This window comes from Hydractinia symbiolongicarpus, chromosome 7 (genome assembly GCF_029227915.1).
Source record: "Hydractinia symbiolongicarpus strain clone_291-10 chromosome 7, HSymV2.1, whole genome shotgun sequence".
NCBI classification, from domain to species: Eukaryota; Metazoa; Cnidaria; class Hydrozoa; order Anthoathecata; family Hydractiniidae; genus Hydractinia; species Hydractinia symbiolongicarpus.
This window is the reverse complement of record NC_079881.1, coordinates 21,422,916-21,445,583: the sequence shown is the minus strand read 5'-3', so window position 1 is coordinate 21,445,583 and position 22,668 is coordinate 21,422,916. Positions and strand designations below refer to the sequence as shown.

Sequence of the window (22,668 nt, the reverse complement as noted above, 5' to 3'; positions counted from 1 at the left end):
CGTGGAGGTAGCTATGGTGTAGAGGTTCCTGTTATATATCGCTTTTATGGCCATGACAAGCGGATAAAGTGGTTAATAAAGAAAATTGACGAGATTAAAAGCAAGCTAGACACTAAAGTTGTAAAATGTTTGAAGTAAATGTTAGAAAAACTATTCATTTTTTTCTATTTTTTTTTGCCCGCTTTTGATTTTTTAAACTATCCGCTAATTGGAAAGGAAAAGAAGCCATATTTGCTCTTTGGTGCAAAAAACATTGCCCGTTAATTAGAGTGTCCGCTAATTAAGTGTCCGCTTTTTGAAAAGTTTTTTATGAGAGTTTGACTAGAAAACGGCTGGTTTATGACCAAAGTGTCCGCTAATTATATTGTGTCCGCCTTTCAGAGTGTCCGTTAATTGAAGAGAACACTGTAGTCCCCAAATGATTTTTATGAAAATTACTAATGATCATCAAAAGGTACCAGTCATCCATTGACTGAGACTTATTTTGAAGTGTTTCAAGGTCTCTTCACATATCATAGAACATTTCTTGGGGTTTATAACCCTCAACCACACTTGGTTGGCCTGCAGCGTTTGTCCCCAGCTGCTTCGACTCGCTTGCTTGTGAAGCCGTAGATTAGTGGTTATAGCTCTCGTATTCCGTGCGGGAGACCGGGGTTCGATTCCTCTTGACGGCGATTCAACATGGGCAAGTGAATGTTACCATAGCCATGAGTTAACCCAAGCCATGTGAGGGAGATTGGGAAGATGGCTCCATGTGTGGGCCGTTGGATGTTGCCGGGAGTTGTATAGTAGAGCGAGGCCCCTAATTGGGCCTGTGTAGGTCAAAATGAGCATTAAATACTCTAGGACTCTCCATCTAAGCCATGGCCCCTCTTGGAAATAATAGACAGGGTATATTCCTCGTTGTTAGTGAGGCTAGCCATGAAAAATCTGTCTATCTATGTATCTATCTTGCTTAGCTGCTCCTTACAGTTCCTATGCAAATCTTTCGACCAACAACAACATCCATAACAAATATTTTTGTTATTTCAGTTTCTGTACATGCATAATTAGCGGTGACTCATACATTGAAAAAATTAGGGAGTGACCCGCGACATCAATTTTTTGGGGAATAAAAACAAGTACAAAACTGATTTGTCGTCTACAAACTTGTCAGGGGCGAGTTCTTGTGAATTTAAAGACGCACCAGGTTAGGACCAGGGGGAGAGGGAGAGAGAGGTAAAAATCTAAAAGACGTACTAACGTTACGTACACTTTTAAGATTTCTAAGTTATCTCTTAGTAAAAAAAAAAGATGTTTAAAATAAAGTTTTTTTAAACTCGACTAGAATTCTTAACCTTTAACAGAGTGCTTGCGGATATGCATAGCAAAAGTTTGTGAATTACTTTCTCTAGCTAGCTACGTGTGATAAACTTGCTTTCTTCCCCTGTGGTTGTTTTCATGTATATTAAGCCATAACTTTAGTATTTATTTAGAATACATTTTTACTTACTTAAACGTCATAAGCTAACTCAACTTTAAAAATGTTGGGAAAGTTTAAAGAAATTGACAATTTAAAACATTTTCTGACGGAAAAACGTGGTTATATTTTTTCGTAGTTATACAAGAAGAAGGTCGCCATCTTGGCTGTACAGCCGTGGAACGTAAACAAACGCATACGATCGCTTTTCACAAAAATCACAACACGCCGTTCCATTTATCAAACATATATATATTCTTGTTGAATTGCACCAATCAGAAATCAACTTGAATTTGCAGATTAATATTTTACGCATGCGCATTGCGTATTACTTTTTGCTCGTGATGATAAGTGTGGCTACTTCTTTGAGTTACAAATTTACTTGACAACGAGCTTGCAAATTATATTACAATACATACGTTTTACTTTTAGTCAAGATTTCTTATACCTTGTAAACAAACGGTAAGTATACGTTCAGGTAAAAAAAAATATTCTGTTTTTAAAATTTTATATCGTTAAAAAGGCAAGCCATTTTTGTTTGGCAATTCAAGACAAAATAAATCCATTGAGTCGATAATATCATGTGTTTTGTTTAGTGAAACGAAACTAGGGCGTATGAATTCTTTTATGTTTTTATAACGTAAATAGAGTTTACAAATTTGTAATAAAGTTTTTACGGATGTGCAATTTACACAAATTACTTTCTTTAAGCAATATTTGGGACAACCTGAGGCTGGTGTATATAAAAGAATAATAGCTAGCTAGCTAGTAATGGAGAAATTGTGGGGACTCTACGCACAAAATAGTGTCTAAACTTTTGTTTAAATCTCTGCAAAATTTTAGTTTACCAGAAATTTGATGGTACAGCCAAAGAACATTATTTTTGTATGTTAAAGTTGTGTTTATTTTAGAAGGAGCCAGCTTCGTTTATTGTCGCTTTTTATTAGTCGTGTTCGACAGCATCTTTAATGTTTTGAACAATGCTGTGGGTATCATGCATAATTAATTTCTTTTCAGATTTTATGGCATAAATTAAGCAATGAATAATTTGCATATTTAAGAAAAAGTGTTGACGGCTGCAAATTTCAAGCGGGAGTAAGAAAATATGGCAACCACGACGCAAGATTTTTAAATTCAGAATAAGAATTTATAGCTAGCTACACGCTTTATGATTAAAAACATTAAAATTCTAACCAGGATGGTCATTGTTCTTATATCTCTATTGTTCTAAACAAAAGAAATATTGTTTTTAACCTGATATTTAAGCCTGACAATCTTAGTAACATTTACAAGCTAAAGAAAAAGCGTGTAGCTAGCTTTGGCCTTTTATTCCTCTTACATAGGATTATCCATCAATTACAAATAATCCAAACCAGCTACTAGCTAGCTATAAACAAGGTGTTTCCTTTACTTTAGGTACATCTTTATTTTTAATTTAAGCAATAGCAACATAGCTGTATTTAAGGACCAACATTGCATTGGGTGTGACAGTTGTGGCAGTTATCACCACTACCAACATGCAAGTTTTGAGATGGCCAGAATGTTCTGATATTATTCACAATGAGATAATATTTTTATTTCAAAAAACAGCTCTGGTGTAGATTTGGCAGCTCTACTCAAAATTATTTACTTTATGGTTATAAAAGTAAACAGGACAAATAGATAAAACAAAGCAAATCAGCTAGTTAAACTTCCTAGTGCCATCTTTCGTCTCAATTGCATGTTATATTTATTTCAATGTAAAATTTACATTTCTAGGGCCAATTTTATGATTAAAATAGCTTCAAAACTTACTGAATTTCCACAGAAGTAGCTATATTGCCTGCTTGGAAACATTGCTCATGTATCAATTTAATTAATCAAAAAGTAGAAGCGTTATTTAGGAAAAATTCTTGAAAAAATTAACATAGAGGACATGTGGCGGAGGGCAATATTTTTTTAAAAAATCTACGAAATATTTGCTGCATATTCTGAGTTCTAGTGCCAGTGAGATAGGTATTATGATAGATCATACTCTGAAGTTGGGTACATACAACCATGAAGTGTTTCCAGTGGAAAGGAAAGTATTAGTGATTTATATACATAGTCGTTAGCCGGTGGCAAATCCACGGGTTCGCCCGTCCTTTTTATACCGCATTGCGTTCTTCTCGCTATTGCGCAGCTAAGCTACCATTTTGCGTGACAGACAGACAGACGTATATGGGCATTATAATATAGATATTTTGTGGTTAAAAAAATCACATAATTTATAAGGGTTATTTTCAGAATGCATACTGTTTTCAGACCATTTGTCCATGTTTTTTAGTCGTAATACTATTGTTCACCAATAATATTCAGTTTCAACAATTGCTCTTTAAGGTAACATGTCTTAAATAATTATTTAATTCTGCAAAATATAGTATCATGCTCTATGCTTCTAAAATTGTGCAGAAGGAAGTAACAAAATGATTTCCTAAGAGCAAAGGCACATAACAGAATTTTTAAACATTTTACATATAGTTCTTTATTGGGTTTTTATGTTAAACTTTCAGACATCTTTGTTAAATGCAGCTGTTTGAGCAGCTAAAAAAATTACTGCCACCGTAACTTCGATAATCTCAAGGAATATATCTTGTCAATTGTTTCCAGGAGAGCCTTTATTATAATTACAATGAACTTTACACTGTATTTTCTTTTTTTTATGTAAAACACACAAAGTAGACAAAAATTGCACAAGAATTAATTTCACAAACAACCATATATATATATATCTATAATAATACGCCAGTTCCGTGTGTCTGTAACAGGCAAAGTGGATGTGTTGTTTTTTCTAAAGAAACAGCTGCGGTAACATATCACTTTTGCTAAACTTTCAATTTTATTCTGTCTTTTGTGTGCTTTTTCAAATTCATTTAAAATTTTGGTATTAACAACAAAATGTTTCGACAAAAAGAACAATGAATTTCGCTGTTTGGCTAAAACAAATCATGTGTTAAAATAAAGTGATTTCATTAGTTAGGAATTCTATTGGCTGCGAATTTAAGATTACCATGACGGGAGCTTTGTTATAAATTGTTATACAAGTAAAGTCACATGCAATTACCGTTGTTATTATAGTTGTCAATTTCGTTTAAAAGTTTTATTTGTTTGCATCTTTAAAATGAAACTGACAACAAATTATTTTGTGATCAGAAACATAGAATAAATTTTAAATGTTTTTGAGTTGATATCTCCACAAGATTATGTTTTTGAGTGGTTATCTCCACGAGATTTCATTTAAAACGAACTTAAATAAGTAGTATATATATATATATATATATATATATTTAATTTTCAGGGAACGTTATGAAAGATGGAGGAAAGGGAAGATCAGACACAGGTTGGTATATTATTTTCACCCTATTGGTTTGTTTGATGTAATTTTATCAAAAATTAAAACTGGCAAAAAATGTTAAGTGTATGATGACTCTAAATATTTCTTTTCACCCACTACTCCTTTTACTTCAAGCTGGATCAGCAAATAGAATTCTATATTTGTGATTTCTAAAATTGAGTTCTGACCTTGGAAATGATTGTTTTGTTTTGTACTACATACTATTAATTCTCTTAGAATTTTGTGCGCATGAAGATTTTTTACTTAACTTTGTTAAACATATGGATTTTACAACAGGGCATACAGGTTCTTAGGCCTAAAATTAGAAATGGCTTAAAATGTAAACAAATTTCAGGAAGCATTTTTATTCACTTTTACTTAATCTATAAAAACATTTCGTATGAAAGAAACAACAACAATTTTTAGTTACCCAGTTAACACAAAAATTGTAAAACCCCACAACATCCTAATTATTGTCCTTAGCTAAGTAGTTGAGAATTTACTTCAACATTCATTGTAACTAAACTTCACTTCACACATTTTCATGTTTAATAATAGCAAGCTTCTGATCAACACAATTTTTTGCTATCTTGAATAAATGAAAGTAGTAAATTACATTATTGTTAGAAGGATGAACTTTTTTTCAGCTTGGTCAACACTTAGACTTTAAACGATATTTTGCGGTACAGTCCAGACAGTATTTTATAGCATTATATTCTTTAAAGTTTAAATTGTTTCCTTGCCAGCAGGCTTTTTTACAGTGAAGAAAGAACAATTTCGTTTTGATAATTGATTTTTGTCACTCGTGTTCTAAGGAATTTTTCACTGTTTTTCTTCCATTATAAAGATGCAAAACACCTTGAAACAAGGTGCCATCCTTGTTTTATTTTATATCTCCTTTAGTTCTTTAAACGACACAACAAGTACTCTACCAACCTCTAACAAATTTGTCAACAATTTGGTCTGTTTGAAGAAAAAATAGATACTTGATGGGCGTGGCCCTGTATAAATGGGGTCATTGTTTTATGATATCCAATCTTTTAACACATTTAATCACTTTGTTTTTAAGACTGTTCCTTTAAACAATATTGAAGATAATGCAACCAATACTTTACAGCAATCTGATGAAGAAGATAATGAATTACAATTTAAATATGCAATGTGTAAATATTGCAAGGGGATTATTTCAAGATTAGCAAAGAAGAGTGCCATCCATTGTTCTAAAGTCTGCATAGAAACCAACAAAGTGGTAAGTCTTATCTTCTCAATGTTTGTAAATTTGGTTCAAATGCGTTTTCTCATTTAAAGAGAATAGAAGGTGATCGATAGCTCCTTTTTAGTTTTTGAAAAATCACCTTTCTTCCCTTTTCTAAATGTATTTATGTGACAAGATTTTGACATTTATTTATTTTGCATAATTCTTTCTATGTTAGAATTTTTGATTTGTAAAAGGATATAGATATGAACTTTTTTAACATAAGGTTAATGGAAACAAAATGGGAAACATTAAGAAAATCCTTAAGATGGTGCTAGTGGTATTGATCCATGTATATTCTTAAAGATTGATTTGTAACTTTCCATTTTGCTTATCGTTGTTGTTTATCGAAAAAATTTAGACCTGTTCCAATAGATTTATTGCTCACAAAATCTTTACCAGTGGGACAAAATCTTTACCATTGGGTTAAACCAAGGTTACAGAACAGCTAAGAAAATATAGAATGGAGGTTTATTGTCCACTATACTACAACCTGGCTGGTATCAGATGCCTTTGTTGCTTTATATTTTTTCCTGCAAGAGTACAATACCAATGTCAAATCATATTAACTAATTTTAGGTTCCAAACGATTCGGCTGATTCTGGTACTAGTGAAGGAAAAGGTAATGCATCACTTTCGCACAATAGAGGTTATTATAAATGAGGTTATTAATTGCATGTTTTTTTTAATCTAGGATCTTTTTCCGGTAAAGATTTAAGCTATTATCTTGAAGTTATCAAGGAAAAAGCTGCTCCACCATCTTCTTTCTTTCAGGTAGGTCAAACATGCAACCAGTTACAATCATTACTTGGGTGATTAGAATTGATTTTCTGGATTAAATTTTACAATGGCAAACTATTTCAGATGTGAATACTTACTGACTGTCTGTGAGCCGACTTAAGGGGTTTTGTTACTGAAAACGCCATTCTAATCGCACCTACAATCATAGTAACAACCTCATAAATTATTTTGTTACTTAATGCTAACAAGCTGCCAAAAATTTACAAAATAGCTATAAACAAATATCCTTTGTGAAATTTTCCATATGATAATAACTAAAAAGCAAGGCAATGACATTAATGAAAGGGTTGCAAGTAAACAAAAAAAAACAAGTTGAATTGTGTACTTCTTGCCAAATGAGATTGAATAACATTGGTGCTGATTAGGTTTCAAACTATTACATATGAAACTACATTGCATAAAAGTCTGTGCCACTTTGGGGAAGGAGAAAAAATGTAAAGTGTTTGTAATCACATGTCTTCTAACTTGTCTGACTCTAATTAAAATCATTGTTTATTTATTTATTTCCTCTTTAGATCACAGAGAATGTCGATGGACTGGAACCAGGAATGAAACTCGAAGCTATTGATATAAATAATCCAGTTAATTACTGTGTCGCAACAGTAATAAAAATTATTGGACATCGACTTCGCATACGTTATGATGGCTTTGGTGCTGAATCAAAATACGACTTCTGGTGTAACTTCCAAGCTGAGGAGTTATTTCCAATTGGTTGGTGTGCTAGTAAAGGCTACCCTCTTCAGCCACCTAAAGGTAGGACATACATCAAAATTTCTTATGTGTGTTTTACATGCATCTGTTTTACAGAATAATCCATAGGATCGAATTTCTACTTATTTTTTATAATTAGGCATTAAACATATGAGTACAGGACAGTCACATTGTGGTTATTTTTACCTGAGTGACTTTGGAGTGACTGTTCTGTGAAGGTGGTAGCCGGGGTTTGAAATAGAAAAGTAAAATCGGTTTACAAAATTTTCAACACTCTGTAACGAAGTGAACCACCATCTAGATGTGGCCTATGAACACTGTAGATCAATTACCATTGGCTTGTTCACTAGTAGCTACTTGTTCAACAAGAATTTGTATTTTTTTGTGACCTGCGAGCTTTACTTTTTCCTGTGTTATTATATTGGAGACAAATGGGGGACGTTTAAACTTGTGGACCTCAAAAACGAAAACAGAGCGTCTGAGCTAGCGACTCTCTCAGTTTTAATTTTATTGTCTCCCATAGCCGAAATAATGTTGCAAAAATGAAAGAAGTCCATTTTTATAGAAGAAAATATTCAAAATGTAATTATTGTTTCAGAGGTTCTTAACCAGTTTTTGTGACATTACAAGGCAAGTCAAATACAGTATACTAATTAAAGTTGTTTTCACAAATAATATGTTTGTGGGTCTTTTAGTAAATGCTGTTTCTTATTTTCTTTGTTTCGATGTGATAAAACAAAGTTTAAGGAAAACAAAGATTGTTTAAATTTTTGTGTAAGTGTGTGCTTGACTGAAAAAAACAAAAACTGAAATAGTATGTTTAGCGATATCTAAAGCAATGCCTTTCCACTTCCTCACTAATTATCACCAGTCTTCTTTCGTTTGACTGGGTACTTGTGTGGTTAGCAGCAGATACCCTGTGGACTTCCTGGTTATACAATGCTTGAATACTCTGATGAGGATTAAAATCTTCAATTTATTTTTCCCCTTCCTCGCTAACTCTCAGACACACTTCTAGAGCTAACTGCGCGGAAAATAAGAACACTGATTTTCTGTTAAAACCACTTTCGAACTGCCTGTTCTATTCTAATTTTTTTTTGCTTGTGCACGCAACTTTACTTATAAGAAGTTAATAATATTAATTGAACTATTTGCAGATATAAAAACTACAAACTTTAAAAAAAACATTTTGACTTTATAATTTTGTCTTATAATAAATTAACATGTAAATATTTCACACAATCATTTATAAAGGGCTACACTCGATAAATAAGGTTTTAATTAAGTTTGACTTTTTTTACGTAGGTATTGATGGCACGTCAGCAGAATGGAAAGCATTTCTAACCAGAACTCTTACTGGTGCTCTGGCTGCTCCGATGAGTTTATTTAGAAAGGTATTAATTGGAGTTATACTAATATTAAAGTTACAATATTAAGAAATAAACAAACATTAAAATTGTCGCATGAAGCTTTCTTTACATCGCCCATGAAAGGTTTATTCCATCATGATTGTGTTTTAAAAGAATTTGAGTTTAATTTTTTCATTGTGCTCCAGAAGTTAATCATAATTTTATATTCGTGTAGCCTGAGTTAAGAAGACAATTGCGTTGTCATCCTTACTTGCATGGCAACAAAGTCGAAGTTATACACCCAAAAAGATCTGATCTTATTGTTCCTGGTACAATTACAAAATCACTTGGTCCATACTACTTTTTGGTATCAAGTGACCCTTTACCTGGTTTACCAAGCTATATGTTTTATGGCTATGCTGATTGTCCAAATGTATATCCTGTCGGTTGGTGTGAGTCCAGAGGATTAGAACTATTTATTCCTCGTGAGTATTAACTTGCTTGCTTTCCTGAAATGCCTCATACATAAAAATTTAAAAGATAATTTTGATAATCAAAATTTTTATACAAACATTGAAAGTTTTTTGTAGAAAAGAACACAAAAATAGTTGACTTTAGGTTGAAATTAACAACTTGGAAATACGAAATCCACCAAGGCAGAAGAACAGTGGAAAAGATGTCTTTTGAATTTTGATGACTTCAGCAAAACATAAAACGCTGATAAGGAATTGTATAAGATTATTTGCTTTTAACAAACAGTTAAAGAAATATTGGGGTTTATGGGCTTTTTAATGAATTCAATCTGTCTGTTTCGAATTGATCCCATTTTTGTCCGTGTTAGTCCCTAATGATAATGCAAAACAACCTGTTTATTTTTGATTGCTTCCAGCAACCAATCTCGGAATAGTTCACAAATGCAAAAAAATATGAGGAATACAACATAAGGAGCATTAATAGTACACTATGTGTTGTTCTAATGAAATTCAACATCGAGACATACTAAATGTGAGAAAAAGGTTTAGTAGAATCCACACTGATAGTTTTAAAAAGGATGAAAATGATTTAGCCATACCATAAGTTGGGTATAATTTTAAAAATGAAAATAATTTTTGAAAATGAAAACTGTATTAGCCAAAAAGGCATGTTTATTTATATTATTTTTTTAGCAAAAGATTCTTCACAAGATTTAAAGATGATTAGAAGACTGGATAATTTGGTGGAAATGACCAGTCATGGTGGAAAGGTTAGAAATGTTGTTTTTTTTTTGGTGGAAATCACCAATCCAGTTGGAAAAGTTAGATATTTTTGTGGTGTTGGAAATGACCAGTTATAGTTGAAAGTTAGTTTTTTTATGACAGCATGGTGTAAGTAAGAACCATGTAAAAACCACAAGATGTAAAGTTTTGTTTTATCTGAAGTACATAGAAATATACAGTTTCCAATAGCACCACAGTGTTTCATGTTCCCTTTAGAGAAACAAGTTAAATCCATTGAAAATAGGTTATAAAGTAGAAGCAATGGATAGTAATGTTGTACGGATTGCAACAGTTGCCGAAGTGTTTGGACGTGTTGCAATGTTGTCTTTTGATGGTACAAACAGAAAAAAGTTCATTGACAAATGTGCAACAGATGTCTTTCCAGTTGGCTGGTGTGAACGTACAGAAATTGTGTTGCTAACTCCATATGGTCCAAGTAAGTTCTATCAAAAATTAACTTTATTTGCTTCATATGTGTTTCTGATAAGTAGGGATAAGATATAGAACTATATTCTTGCCAGGCGCAATTATAAATACAATAATCAAGGCAAACAATTGTAACCTATAATCGAGGCAAATTAAGGAATCGCTGTGAATACAAGTTTTCTTGTGGAGATGAAATTTATACAATAAATATGAGTGCAAAGGTGTTTTTCTTTTGTTAATTGAAGGCTTAAAGAATGGTACATGTATTTAAACTTCACTGATTTTGCACAGCATATCCCCTAGTGCCTGCATTCATCAGAGCCTAGGTTTGCCTTTAATTTATAGTGTTCAATTTTGCTACCATAATGCCACTACGTGATGTCTCATAAAAGAGAAAAATATCCTCAAACTTTTTGTAAACAATCTTAAAGAATGTTATTAAATTTGAACTAGTTGGTTATATTTTTCAAACATAAAGGTTGACCTATAATTATTAATTCTCATTAAAATTTTTTTCAACATTATAAAGCTGCCATAGAATTATCTAAACACTTTTCTATGGATATAAACATCTTTCCATGTAAATATTTTCGATGATTTGTAGCCATTGTTGATTTTTCTAGTTAACTTTCAAAAGCCTCCACCTGAAGTTAAAAAGAAAAAACGGTAATTATTTATTGATAGATATGCCATCTGTGCTTATTTGCCCGTCTTTTACCATGGAAGGACCAATCAGGCATATTTTATTGGAAGAATTTGTGATTCAAACCCCAAAAATAAATCTGTAAAAGGGAAATGATGAAGGTACATTCTCCTTTTTTAACGTTGTGTGCAGTCCAAATATACCATTAACGCCCTAAGGTGGTTGACCCTTGCGAAAAGTTACTGAAGCTTGCTCGGCGAGAGTTTTGTTGTTTTGAAATTTTAAAGAAAAATAAATGCTTACAACTTGATAGTTGTACAAGCATGTTATACTGCTTTGGTATTGTCAATTATTGTTCTTGATAATATTTACATTAGCAGAATATTCAATTTTATGTTTTAGCCATGATGATATCAGTTCAGCATCATTCACTTCATTCCAGGAATTAACTGTGCCAATATCACCAGTAATAAGTAGGTTGTCTTTATTGTCTAGATAGTGGAAATGCAGCATGCTTATTGTTTGGTGAACCTAATCTTTCTGCCTATTTTTTGTAGCAGCATCTAACCATGATGAAGGAGATGCATCTGTTTCGACAACACACCATTCTCTAGCCTCTCCATCATTGGTACAACCACCACCCATACCAAACTTATCGTCAATGTCATCAAAAGAAACAAAAATGTAAGAAAGCTCCCTTATCTATATGTTTTGATTGGTGTTGTGTCTAAATGTTTGACGTTTTGTAGGGAATCGGATTGTCACAGTATGGAACCAACTGCAGCAGACATGGATTTGGATGTACCCTTTTCTCCAAAAAGCCCTTTAAATAATGACAAACAAAAACATGACATGGAGAAGTTTGTTGTTTGGTAAGAAAAATGTTTGTAAATTTATACTCGACTCACGTAAAATCAGGAAAATCCAAGTTTGAAAAAATCAGGAAAACTTAGATACCATCAAAGATTATGGCTTTCTGCATCTAAACACAACTTTTGACCTGAATTTCTGTAATATCACTTTAACATTTAACGAATAAATGTTTAAGCAAGTCAGAGTGTAACTTTTAAATAAACGATGAAAAGCACCAATATTAAAATGAAATAGGGGGAATATAGAAAAGAAATACCCAGTGCATCCTAAGTGTTATTTCAATAATTAAAATACTAAATAAAATAAGAATCCCCGACACTTTGATTTATCTTATGCATTAATGCAGCTCTAACAATAATTGCACTACTTGTAAATTACATTCACATTGTGTATTTTACCTCTGTGATTTGATGCAATAAACTCGATTTGATCCTAAAGCAAGCCATTGCTATGTTAACAGTGTATACTAAGCCTTAACATTCTGGCCCACCTTTATAGAAGACTGTCTCATCTATTCTGCAAACAAATATCTCTCTGTCTGCATATTTATAAAGAAAACCTGCTTTGTTTTATTCAGGTTACTGAACAATTTTGAGTATACTTCAAGTGATGCACATTGCATTGTGAAGCCTGATTTGGTGGACAACTTTGTAAAAAACACAAACATCAAATTATCACCCCGCTGGTTTGCGTTGATTTACAAACTCTTTCCTGGTGTTTGCACTGTAAGAAGATCTGTTGATGGAAAGTTTGTGTATCCTCTTCACTAGCCACACTTCCTAGAAGCTCCTTAATAACTTAAAAAATAAAGACACTCCTAAAAATAAAAAAATGGCGGGAAAAAATGGTATATTTCAATTTCAATGTTATGCTTTGATAATAAAATAATACGTTTTCAGGTTCAACCCTTGAAATTTTACGACTTCGGTGATTTTTTGGTGATTCGAGAGAGTTTGTTTTCGCAAAATCTTTTATTATGGCTTATTCGCGAAAGTTTCCTGCACTAAAATTAGTCATCACTGTCTATCGCATTCATGTCTCAATAAGACACTAAAATTATTATTCTCGTGTTCCCTTCCATGAAAGTTGTCAACGCTTGGTTTAATTGACTATTATTTTTGTGTGCAATGACTGTATTTATTAACTTCATGTTTTTGCCTTGACTGTGGCATGTCCAGTAATGGCATTCGAAACTTAAAAAAGAGTAAAGAAAAAGTGGGCGATCAAATCTTTGTGAAAAATGCTGTCAGTTTTGTTCAGTCAGAAGGTCTACCAGTGCTGCTACATGAGGACAAGCTTGTAATATACATGGGTATCGGTGATCACTACATCCTCCCTGAAGACACACGACAGCTGTTTGAAACTTCTAAAGCAAAAGCAAACTCGAATGTTTTGGTTATATCATGTGACGTTAGCAAAAGCGACTTCCTTGCGTCGAATTTTTCATTCTGTTTCGAAACTTCTCCCTGTCAACCTCCACTTCAGCAAATCACCACCATGGCTGAGTTTCGAGCATCGATCAAACTCAGCAGGAACGCCAAGTTGTGCAAGGGAATTCAAATTGTACCGAAAGCCGATAACACCCCACCTAACTTTCGCCATGGTAAGATGATAAAGAACGGCCGTCTTTTCTCGAGTGCTTGCAACATGTTAGCGTATCCACACAAAGGAGATGTTTGTGTGTTCTGTAAAAATATTCGCTGCAACAACAGAAGTTCTATAGCTTCGAATAGTTCAGTAGCTTCACAAGAGCACGATTCTATGGAAAGTTCCGATAAAACAAAGTAAGTGTCTGTACTAAAACACTGTTACAGCTGGCACAAAGGGATCCGTTCATTTAAAGCACCGCCATATTTGTGGTTAAAAATGTTAACTTTCTTTCCTTAACCGTACGAAGTCCAGGGTATGACGATCTTAAGTAAAATTATTTGTTTCTTGATATGACATGCAGAGTTAGAACGGATACTTTTTAAAGCTGGAATACACTTCGTTTTCTGAAAATGACTGACCATGTAAAAATGTAATCTACTTGATAAGTTGAAGAAAAAGGAAGAAAAAAAAGAAAGTTTCAAATTGTAGAATGACGTCAAAAAATTTAATGTCGACGAGAGATTAAAAGAAAGTAAAATAAATATACAAGAATCAAGTCCAGAAATAAGTACATGGCTCGCTTTTCAACAAGACTGAAATGTATCGGGAATACCAGAGAGTATCCAGAACACTGAAGGAATAAGATTCATGATTAAAGAATGCTTTTACTGCTTGTTTTCATTTAACTGTATTTTCCACTATATCACAAAAAGCTCACAACATTTTTTATTAGTGAGTACGCTCCTGTGCAAAATCCAATTACTGCAAGCATGTGTTGCAACGTATCTTGGCGTTTTTAGATTTCATTACTTGATTTTAAACTTTCTATGTTTCAGGGAAGTTCATGATGAAAGCGGAAAAGGTAAATATAACTTCTTTCTAATAAATACCCTGTAATTTATAACATCAAGTTGTTTAAATCGCGCCTATTTAATAGGAATGAGCGTGATATTTCATTTCTTTGGGATTGCATGTTATTAATAAAAGTTTCTGAAACTGTCAAATGGAAGTAGTGTTCTAACAAATGACCGACCATGCCTGCAGACTGAATGTTTTTCTTGTTAACTTTGTTCAGAATAAGCTGAACTTTGTATAGAATGAGCTGAACTTTGTATGGAATGAGCTGAAATTTGTATCGAATGAGCTGAACTTTGTATAGAATGAGCTGAAATTTGTATCGAATGAGCTGAAATTTGTATAGAATGAGCTGAACTTTGTATAGAATGAGTTAAACTTTATTTTAATTTTGTTGTAGAAGATGATAATCTACCTTCACCAGATATTAAGATTTATTTTAACAAGACGTGTTATCCCGGAATTTACCTGGATCCAGCTAAAGTGGCAAAGATAAGCGAGTCCACGCATCTCGAACGACCTGCCCAGACGTTAAAGAGTTTGATTGAGCGGCTGATTGAAGTATCGTTGAGCAAAGAGAAGTTGTTGGAAATTATTGAAGCTGGCTTTGGCGTGAGAATTTTTAATAAAGCAAAGAATAAGGTTGTCAAAAAGGTAAGTCATGGTGATCAGATGTCACTGTCTTGCAAGCTTCTAGTTTTAAATATTCGTATATTACGTTGAGGTATTGAAGTATCTTAAGGAAGAAAAAAGGGATCTTTACATGTAACTTTTTTACTAATGTGTTTTTTTTACTCCAATGTTTTCTGTTGTTTTTTGCTCTGGAACAACGACCTTGGATTTCGAAGGGATGCAAATTTATATTTTTTCTGTCTTAAGTTGTTTTTATCTTGTGTGTATCGCTACCTTTTCGAAAAGTGACTTATTGTTATGATCTGTATTTATTACAGGGTTTGTTTCGTTACAACACTCGAAGAAAAGTGATGCGTTTTTTAAAACGTTTGACAAAACGTTTAAACTGTTGTGAGTTTTTTCTCGGCATCGACCAGAGAGATTGTACGGCTAACTGCAGAAAGTCAACACGTAAGCCGTTTTATTTATATTTTGTTGTTAAGATATGCGGTGGTATCTTGACGTTATCGAGACTGGTGCATACAGACTTGTAGGCCTTTTCTTTTTTTTTCTCTTAGAAACAAAAAATGATGGAGCTGTTGAGAAACGTACAGTAAGTATGGTTAAAGTTTGTTTTATATATTCTTCTGAAAGCAACAACAAATCGTGATTTCCGTTTTACTTCCTCTGTTTAATTTATTTAGGTCACTAGTCCAGTATCAATGCCTTCCCGCTCCTCTGTCGTGACCAGTAGCAAGCCACCAGTTCTTAACGCTCTTCCTCCTGGTAATTTGCAAGTACTGTACCAACTACCAGTGGTTACTACCCCGAAGCCACCTACACCTGGAACGCCACGTATAGTTGTGCAGCCACCTTCAGACGGTGGCAATTTGAACCCTCAAAATAGGTTCCCTCATGGAACTCAGTTTTTTCTTCCATCGAGTGGAAGCAATTTGACGTACATGGTTATGACAAAGGAAAATGCTGTCTCGTCTCCCCGTGCACCTGTCAATGCCTCCTCAGGAATCTTCCAACATCATCCCCAAACAGTAGTCACCAGTCCTCCAAGTGGTGTAACTCAGATGATGGCAAACGTGGCGAAGACTAGTCTCGTTTCGGATATTGACGAACCGGCGAATACTTCTCTCAATCAAACATCACAGATTTCTATTGTGAAAAGCAGTGGCCAGGCATGTCAGCAGATATTGGTGAAAAAATCTCTTCCTTATGATAGCACTGAATCCCATTATGACCAAACGTCAGACGGACAAAACATCCGTCAGCCGGGACACGAAAATCACGGCATATTCTCGATGCACAACCCTATTGTGAAAGATCCTCCTCCTTACCACGACGCTGCTAGAAGCTATGCAACACCGTATTCGCGTGTTCAAACGATGAACACCTACGGAAGTGAACATCATACTTCACGTCCAACGGGAGAAAAACCTCAACAAATCCATGTGCACAAAGTTCATCACGGCAATGCTAGGGTAAAATACGTCGAGTTTAAGCCTGCTCAAGACGGCGGTCCACTCAAGCAACAGATCGTTGATACATCTCACGGTTACGCAACCAAACAAACTGTTTACTATCCTCCGCATCCTTCTAATCAATCGAACCGTCATCTCAGTGTTCATGCTCCTGGTGTATCACCACGTAGTCCGTTACATAGTCCACCAGCACTGCGCCCTCCACCCACTGTACCCTCTAGGTCGATGGCACTATCCAGTCCTCCTTCACTGGTTCCTTCTCCAGGTTTTGAATTTGTGAATAGTAACATGCAAGCAAATAACCCTACCAGTAGCGTTGTTAGTCCTGCACAAGTGACCAACATGAACCACCCTAAGATTGTTCAAAGCGGAAAGGCATTTCATTTAGTTGGCAATCAAAACATAAATCTACCTCGAATTCCACCAACATATCAGATTGGTCAGCACAACCAAGTAAATATGATACCACGTAATAAGCCGACGACTTATCAGTTTGTGCGTACCCCAACGCCTGACAGTCCTACTCCACAGGGACGAACCTCGGGTGTTGTGACGTCAACGGCGGGTAAGACTTCATGTATGCCTCATACTCTTACGAAATTTTCAGTTCTTGTTTTCATTTTACAGAAAAATTTAATCAGACGGCGCTTTTTATATCTTGATTATATGGTTAAAAAAATATATTAGAAAAATTAAAAAAATTGAGTCACGTGAGGCAAAATCATGGAATAAAGTATGGTTTGCAGTTTTTGTGTAGTGGTTACCGAAAAATCAACAAAAAGTGTTACTAAGTAACTGACCACCATTTTCTTCTTATTTTGGCCATTTTCATCTTTTAGCCATTTTTCGATTTGCTATCTACGAAACCATAGCGGTAATACGAAAACAGCCTTGTATCAGTCTGAATAACGTTTTCATTAAGTCGAGAAAGAAAGAAAGAAGCTCGATGACCGAAGCAGGCAAAATATTTAATGAGAAGAAAAAGAAAAAAATAATCATGAAATTCACTAATTTATATAGTTGTCATTGTCCGATTGTTAAAGTGTTAATTTTATTTTCACTGTTTTCTACAACACTGGGGTCTAGGTTAATAAATTCAGTGTTTAGCCTGTGTAGGTACCATTGATAGAAGTAATACACTTTTGCAGGCCTATTCATCATATTTCTTATTTATCTTAAGAAATTGTGTAAAAACCCAATGTGTAATTTGCGTCTGCTAATACAACAAAAACATAAAGTGTTATTTCTTTTTATTTGTAGCCACGACAACGGTTACCGTGACAATGACGTATATACCGATACAAACATCCACAAAAGATAAATTCGTGTATGTACCTGTCAACTCTCTGCAAAGTGGGCCAGGTCAGCCAGTTGTGTTGTATCAACAAAATCAACAAATAAAAGACGCGAATGGTAAACCCGTTCTCATACCTCAACATTTAATACAAAACCTTGAAAAAAACGTTCCTTCCAAAGCTCAAAATTCCTCGTTCACTACTGTGCGTATACAAGGTACGCAACAAGGGAATTTCCCCAACGGGGCATCCACTCCTACGGCAGCGACGACTGTTCCATTAAAAACTCTCAGATATCAGTTTGGCAGTAACATGAGTCCAGTGGTGAGCAATGCTGTTATGCCGCAAAGCCCATCACCGGCGAGTCGCGCTGATTCCAAAGACACTCACACTTTTAACAGTGCGCATAATGAAAGCATTAAGAGGGAGGAGAGTGGTCGCAGTCGTGTCAAGACAGAGAATCAGGGAGAAATTATGTCTATTATCAACAATCAATTACGGATGGTTCCGCCCAACGTGGGTGTCCAACAGCAAGTAACAACTCCACATCAAACTGCAGGTGTAAAGAGGAACAATTTAGGCCTGCCACTAGTTAGTAAAAGTCATGCGCAGTCGATGTCTGTAGATTCGTCACCTTTAACTTCACAAAACCAAGACAACGAAAATATGGATGCTAGAGCGAAGAAAAGAAGAGGAAGACCTCCAGGTCGGTTACCGTAAAAGTGTGTCTGTAAAATTTCGATTTTAAGAAACATGGGGATGAAATATATTTTTTTTACAGTTAACTAGTGAAATATTGAAACAATTGAAAAAATATATTAATTAACTGATAGAACTAAAAGAAATTTGAAGGTGTAAAATATAGGTCAGGCTGTATAGTCCGGCGGGCCAGACGTAGTCCTTGCGTATATCAGGGGTGTAAATTGTAAGCATGTGCTAAAACACCTAAAGTTGCAGGATTAGTGTTTGCCATTTTGATTTTTCTTGTGAGTGTATTTTGCCGAAAAAGAAAAATGTACTTCGTGATATACAGCTTAAGCTGACCATGATCGCATTATCACCATAGCAACCAAGTTAACTACAAAGCAAGAACATGTTGCAAGATCGAAACTTCAAATGATACAAGTCAATCCTTTAACTCCGTCTTCTTCTGTTAATCCTATCACACTGGCAAATAGAGTACTCACTGAAACCTTCTACAAAAGTAAGTATGCAAGTCTTTTATGTTGCATGTGATATGCGAACCGTCCTGTAAAGGTATCATCTATAGGTCCACTTCCCTTGACGCATCGTCCTGCAATTTTTATATGTGTTTACACTGGATATCAAAAGAAATCAGTGTCCTTATTAAATAGCTTCGCCTAGCCTTACTATTTGTTACTCTATCATTGGGAGTGATCAGTTAGCCCGTGTTTTTACATGTTACACAAGCCAGTGCATATAGGGTGGTTCAGTTCCTAATGACGAAGTCGGTGGTTCAGTTCACAACGTGAGCATATTTCGTAAGTGCCATTACCAAAGCTACGGCCCAACCTATGTCATGTCAAGGAAACTTGGTAGGAAAATTTGTATTATCTAGACTATACATGGAGGAGAACACAGGACTCATATTAACGTGTTTTAAACACAGAAATGTCTATTCTGTTTAATGACGAGGAAATAAAAATAATTTTGTTTATTTATTTCAGAACAGCAACAATTGCAAAATCGAGTGAACTTCTTGCATGAACCATTGTTAAAATTACCTGAACTCCCTACGAACCCTGAACTGTGGTCATCAGATGATGTGTATCGGTTTTTGAGCGAAACAGATTGCGCTTTATATGCTAATGTGCTGAAGAACGAGGTAAAAGATTTTTTTAACAGCAACTTAGTGTTCACACAAGTTTAAGAAACAGATAGTTTTTTAAAACATTGAAACCTATATATAGTTATTTTAGCCCATCTAAAGCCTAAATTTTCAGAAAGCATTATACTAGAGGCCTAAATTTCTAAAGGTCCAATAAGTGTCGTCTGAAAATTCTAATATGTGCCCCTCTTAAAGTCCAAATTTCTTATAAATTCTATTATATTTCGTTTATCAATACTTGTATTATTTAGGAGATCGACGGGAAATCATTTCTGCTAATGACTCGTGAAGCTTTAATGGAATTCACGGGATTAAAATTGGGACCAGCCTTAAAAATATCTGGTCATGCTGCGTATCTGCGTGCTCGTCATCGCATGCAAACTATGCCGTCAAACGGTTTGCAGCACCAGTCGCCTCACATACAGGAGAAAAAAATGGACGAAAAAAGAGAGCGAAAATCATACAAGATTAAACTTAATGATACGGTTGCCGAGAATAATGCATCGATCGTAGAAGATATGGAAGTGTGCGATAGCACTTTACCGGAACCGGAAAAATCTGAACCTTTGGTATCAAAGGTTTTAAGTGAGGATGTTGTAGGCATAAATCAAGAAGATGAGAGGGCAGTCGAGAAGAACCCAATCAATTCAGTACCTGAAGATATGAGGACCGTCGAGAAAAACCCAATCAGCTTAGTACCCGAAGTTATGACGACAGTCGAGAAGAACCTAACCAATTCAGTACCTGAAGTTATGAGGACAGTCGAAAAAAACGCAATCAATTCAGTACCTGAAGGTATGACGGCAGTCGTGAAAAACCCAACCAATTCAGTACCTGAAGTTATGACGACAGTCCAGAAAAACCCAACCAATTCAGTACCTGAAAGTATGACGACAGTCGAGAAAAACGCAATCAATTTAGTATCTACAGAGAGCAAGAAGACCGATCCTACTGTCATGGAAATAAAGAAAGTTGAGAGAGATAACGTTGCACTAATAACTAATAACATTAAACAACAAGAAAGTAATTTTCATGAAAGGGATAAAGAAAGTTTAAATGTGACGCAAGCTGATGCTCACTTTGGTCATGAAAGGACGTGCGTTTAATGAAATCGTTGTGTTTTTTATGAGAATGGACACGAATAGTAAGCAAATATACTGGTTTAACGAGAGGTTTTAAAATTTGGATCTTGTTCTTGTTAAAAAAAGAAAATTTCTTAACTATTATCATCTTAAGAAAATTCTTTATTTTTTTGTGACTCGTGAATGAAATGTTGTATGGTATATAAGTTTTGTGTTTGCAGTAAATATTGTTTCTTACAAAAAAGATACCTATCTGCTGTTAGTAATAAAATATGAAACTTATTATGTTAAGATTTAACAAAGTCTTTCCAGCACAATGGCTCTCGCAAATAAATGACCGGACATATTTTATACTGAACTGAGTTTAGTTCAAACTGAGAATCCACTTGACTCGAGTTGGGACAAGACCATATTTTTTTTTTTCACTTTTCACTTTAATTTTTATTTCTTTGGTTGCATGCCAATTAATTGAAACAGATCATCGTATGGGCGTGTTAACTAGGAGAATCAGATGATAAATCTCAACGCCAAGTATGTGCGCGTGTAAACTAGCCCTTAATATGTGCGCGTGAAAACTAGACCTTAATATTACCACGAGATAATGGCACAGGCTTGAGATAGCTTTGTTAAATTTAGGGAAACCTATGAATTTTTAAAATCTTCAGGCAACTCAAAATAATTTTTCTGTGTTGTATATATATATACACGTGCATACTATATGTAGACTATATAAATGGGTATGTAGGCTATATATTTGACTATGTTCAGTGGAAGATATTGCTTGTTCGGTTATAACCATGAACTTTATTTGACGAAATCGGTAAATTAGGTGCATTAAGTTCGGGTGAAATCATTATCTAAACTGGAGACTAGAGAAAGAAATATCGTTGAAATATTAATCATTATTTGTGCTTATATTCCATATTTTCTTAATTCGCACATAAGTATTTTTTACTGACATTAAAAGTTGAAATTATGACCTCCAAACATGGTGGACATTCTTGTGACCGCATCAAGTTGTTGGTATTATTAATACAAAATAAATGTCTTTATTTTTAGTGTAATTACCAACATTACATGACGCTTGATCTAATTGGTTAAAACTGGTTTAGATGCTCCGGTAAACACCCCAACGAATTTTTTTACAAAACGTTGTTTGGAAAAACCAGTCACAATGCTTCAAGAAATCATTGACTCCATCTTTACGCCAGGAATAAACAACTCGGTGCGAACCTTCACATGCTTGGTTTTTCTTCTTTTGATTATAGTTTTATTGATGATGATGGTGGCTACAAACTTCAATATTCATGTTATTATTATGTTGCTATTAGCAACTGGTGTATTTTTATCGCTATGTTGGTTCATGTGCGAATTGGAGATGGCCAAAACAAAAGATGAGAGCGAGAAGAAAAAGGATTGATGGAAGGACAATCTGGTGTCCAGACCGTCTCTGTTAAGCTTGGTTACCAATCAGAAAGCAACCACTTTGTTGTGCAACTGCTGTGGAGAAGTCCGGGGTAACAGTTACACGACTTCGTTGTGCTACTTCTGTAGAGATGTAAAGAGTTTCTACAGCATTTGTTGTGCAACATATTTTCATTTTATTCGTGGCAGTTATACAAAAGTTGCATTTTCATTTTGGTTTAAACTAGCTACATAGAGACAAGATATATAGATCAGAATGAATAAATTTAATTTTTTAATTATTTTTGTCAAACCTTACTTTAATTGCGTAAAAAAATTTTTCAAGTGAATTTATTTTGTTGT

At 34.4% G+C, this 22,668-nt stretch overlaps 1 protein-coding gene across 5 annotated transcripts; it reads left to right on the top strand.

Moving 5' to 3' along the window:
* The first annotated feature begins 1,766 nt into the window (after positions 1–1,766).
* On the top strand, positions 1,767–22,100 carry LOC130649658 (uncharacterized). 5 transcript variants are annotated; one of them, XM_057455992.1, is made up of 26 exons: positions 1,767–1,921; positions 4,776–4,817; positions 5,881–6,060; positions 6,646–6,688; positions 6,761–6,840; positions 7,383–7,620; positions 8,884–8,972; positions 9,163–9,412; positions 10,094–10,170; positions 10,400–10,619; positions 11,233–11,275; positions 11,655–11,725; positions 11,810–11,936; positions 12,002–12,124; positions 12,703–12,879; positions 13,304–13,909; positions 14,552–14,577; positions 14,971–15,224; positions 15,521–15,653; positions 15,761–15,795; positions 15,887–17,240; positions 17,936–18,676; positions 19,037–19,174; positions 19,659–19,816; positions 20,071–20,963; positions 21,961–22,100. In XM_057455992.1, the coding sequence occupies exons 2-25, from the start codon at positions 4,791–4,793 to the stop codon at positions 20,923–20,925; spliced, it is 6,045 nt and encodes a 2,014-aa protein (XP_057311975.1). In that variant the 5' UTR covers positions 1,767–1,921; positions 4,776–4,790; the 3' UTR covers positions 20,926–20,963; positions 21,961–22,100. The 5 variants fall into 5 exon arrangements, with proteins under 5 accessions (XP_057311975.1, XP_057311978.1, XP_057311973.1 ...); XM_057455995.1 differs by lacking the exon at positions 21,961–22,100 and having other exon boundaries at positions 11,813–11,936; positions 20,071–21,696; XM_057455990.1 differs by lacking the exon at positions 21,961–22,100 and having other exon boundaries at positions 20,071–21,696.
* The last annotated feature ends 568 nt before the right edge of the window (positions 22,101–22,668 follow it).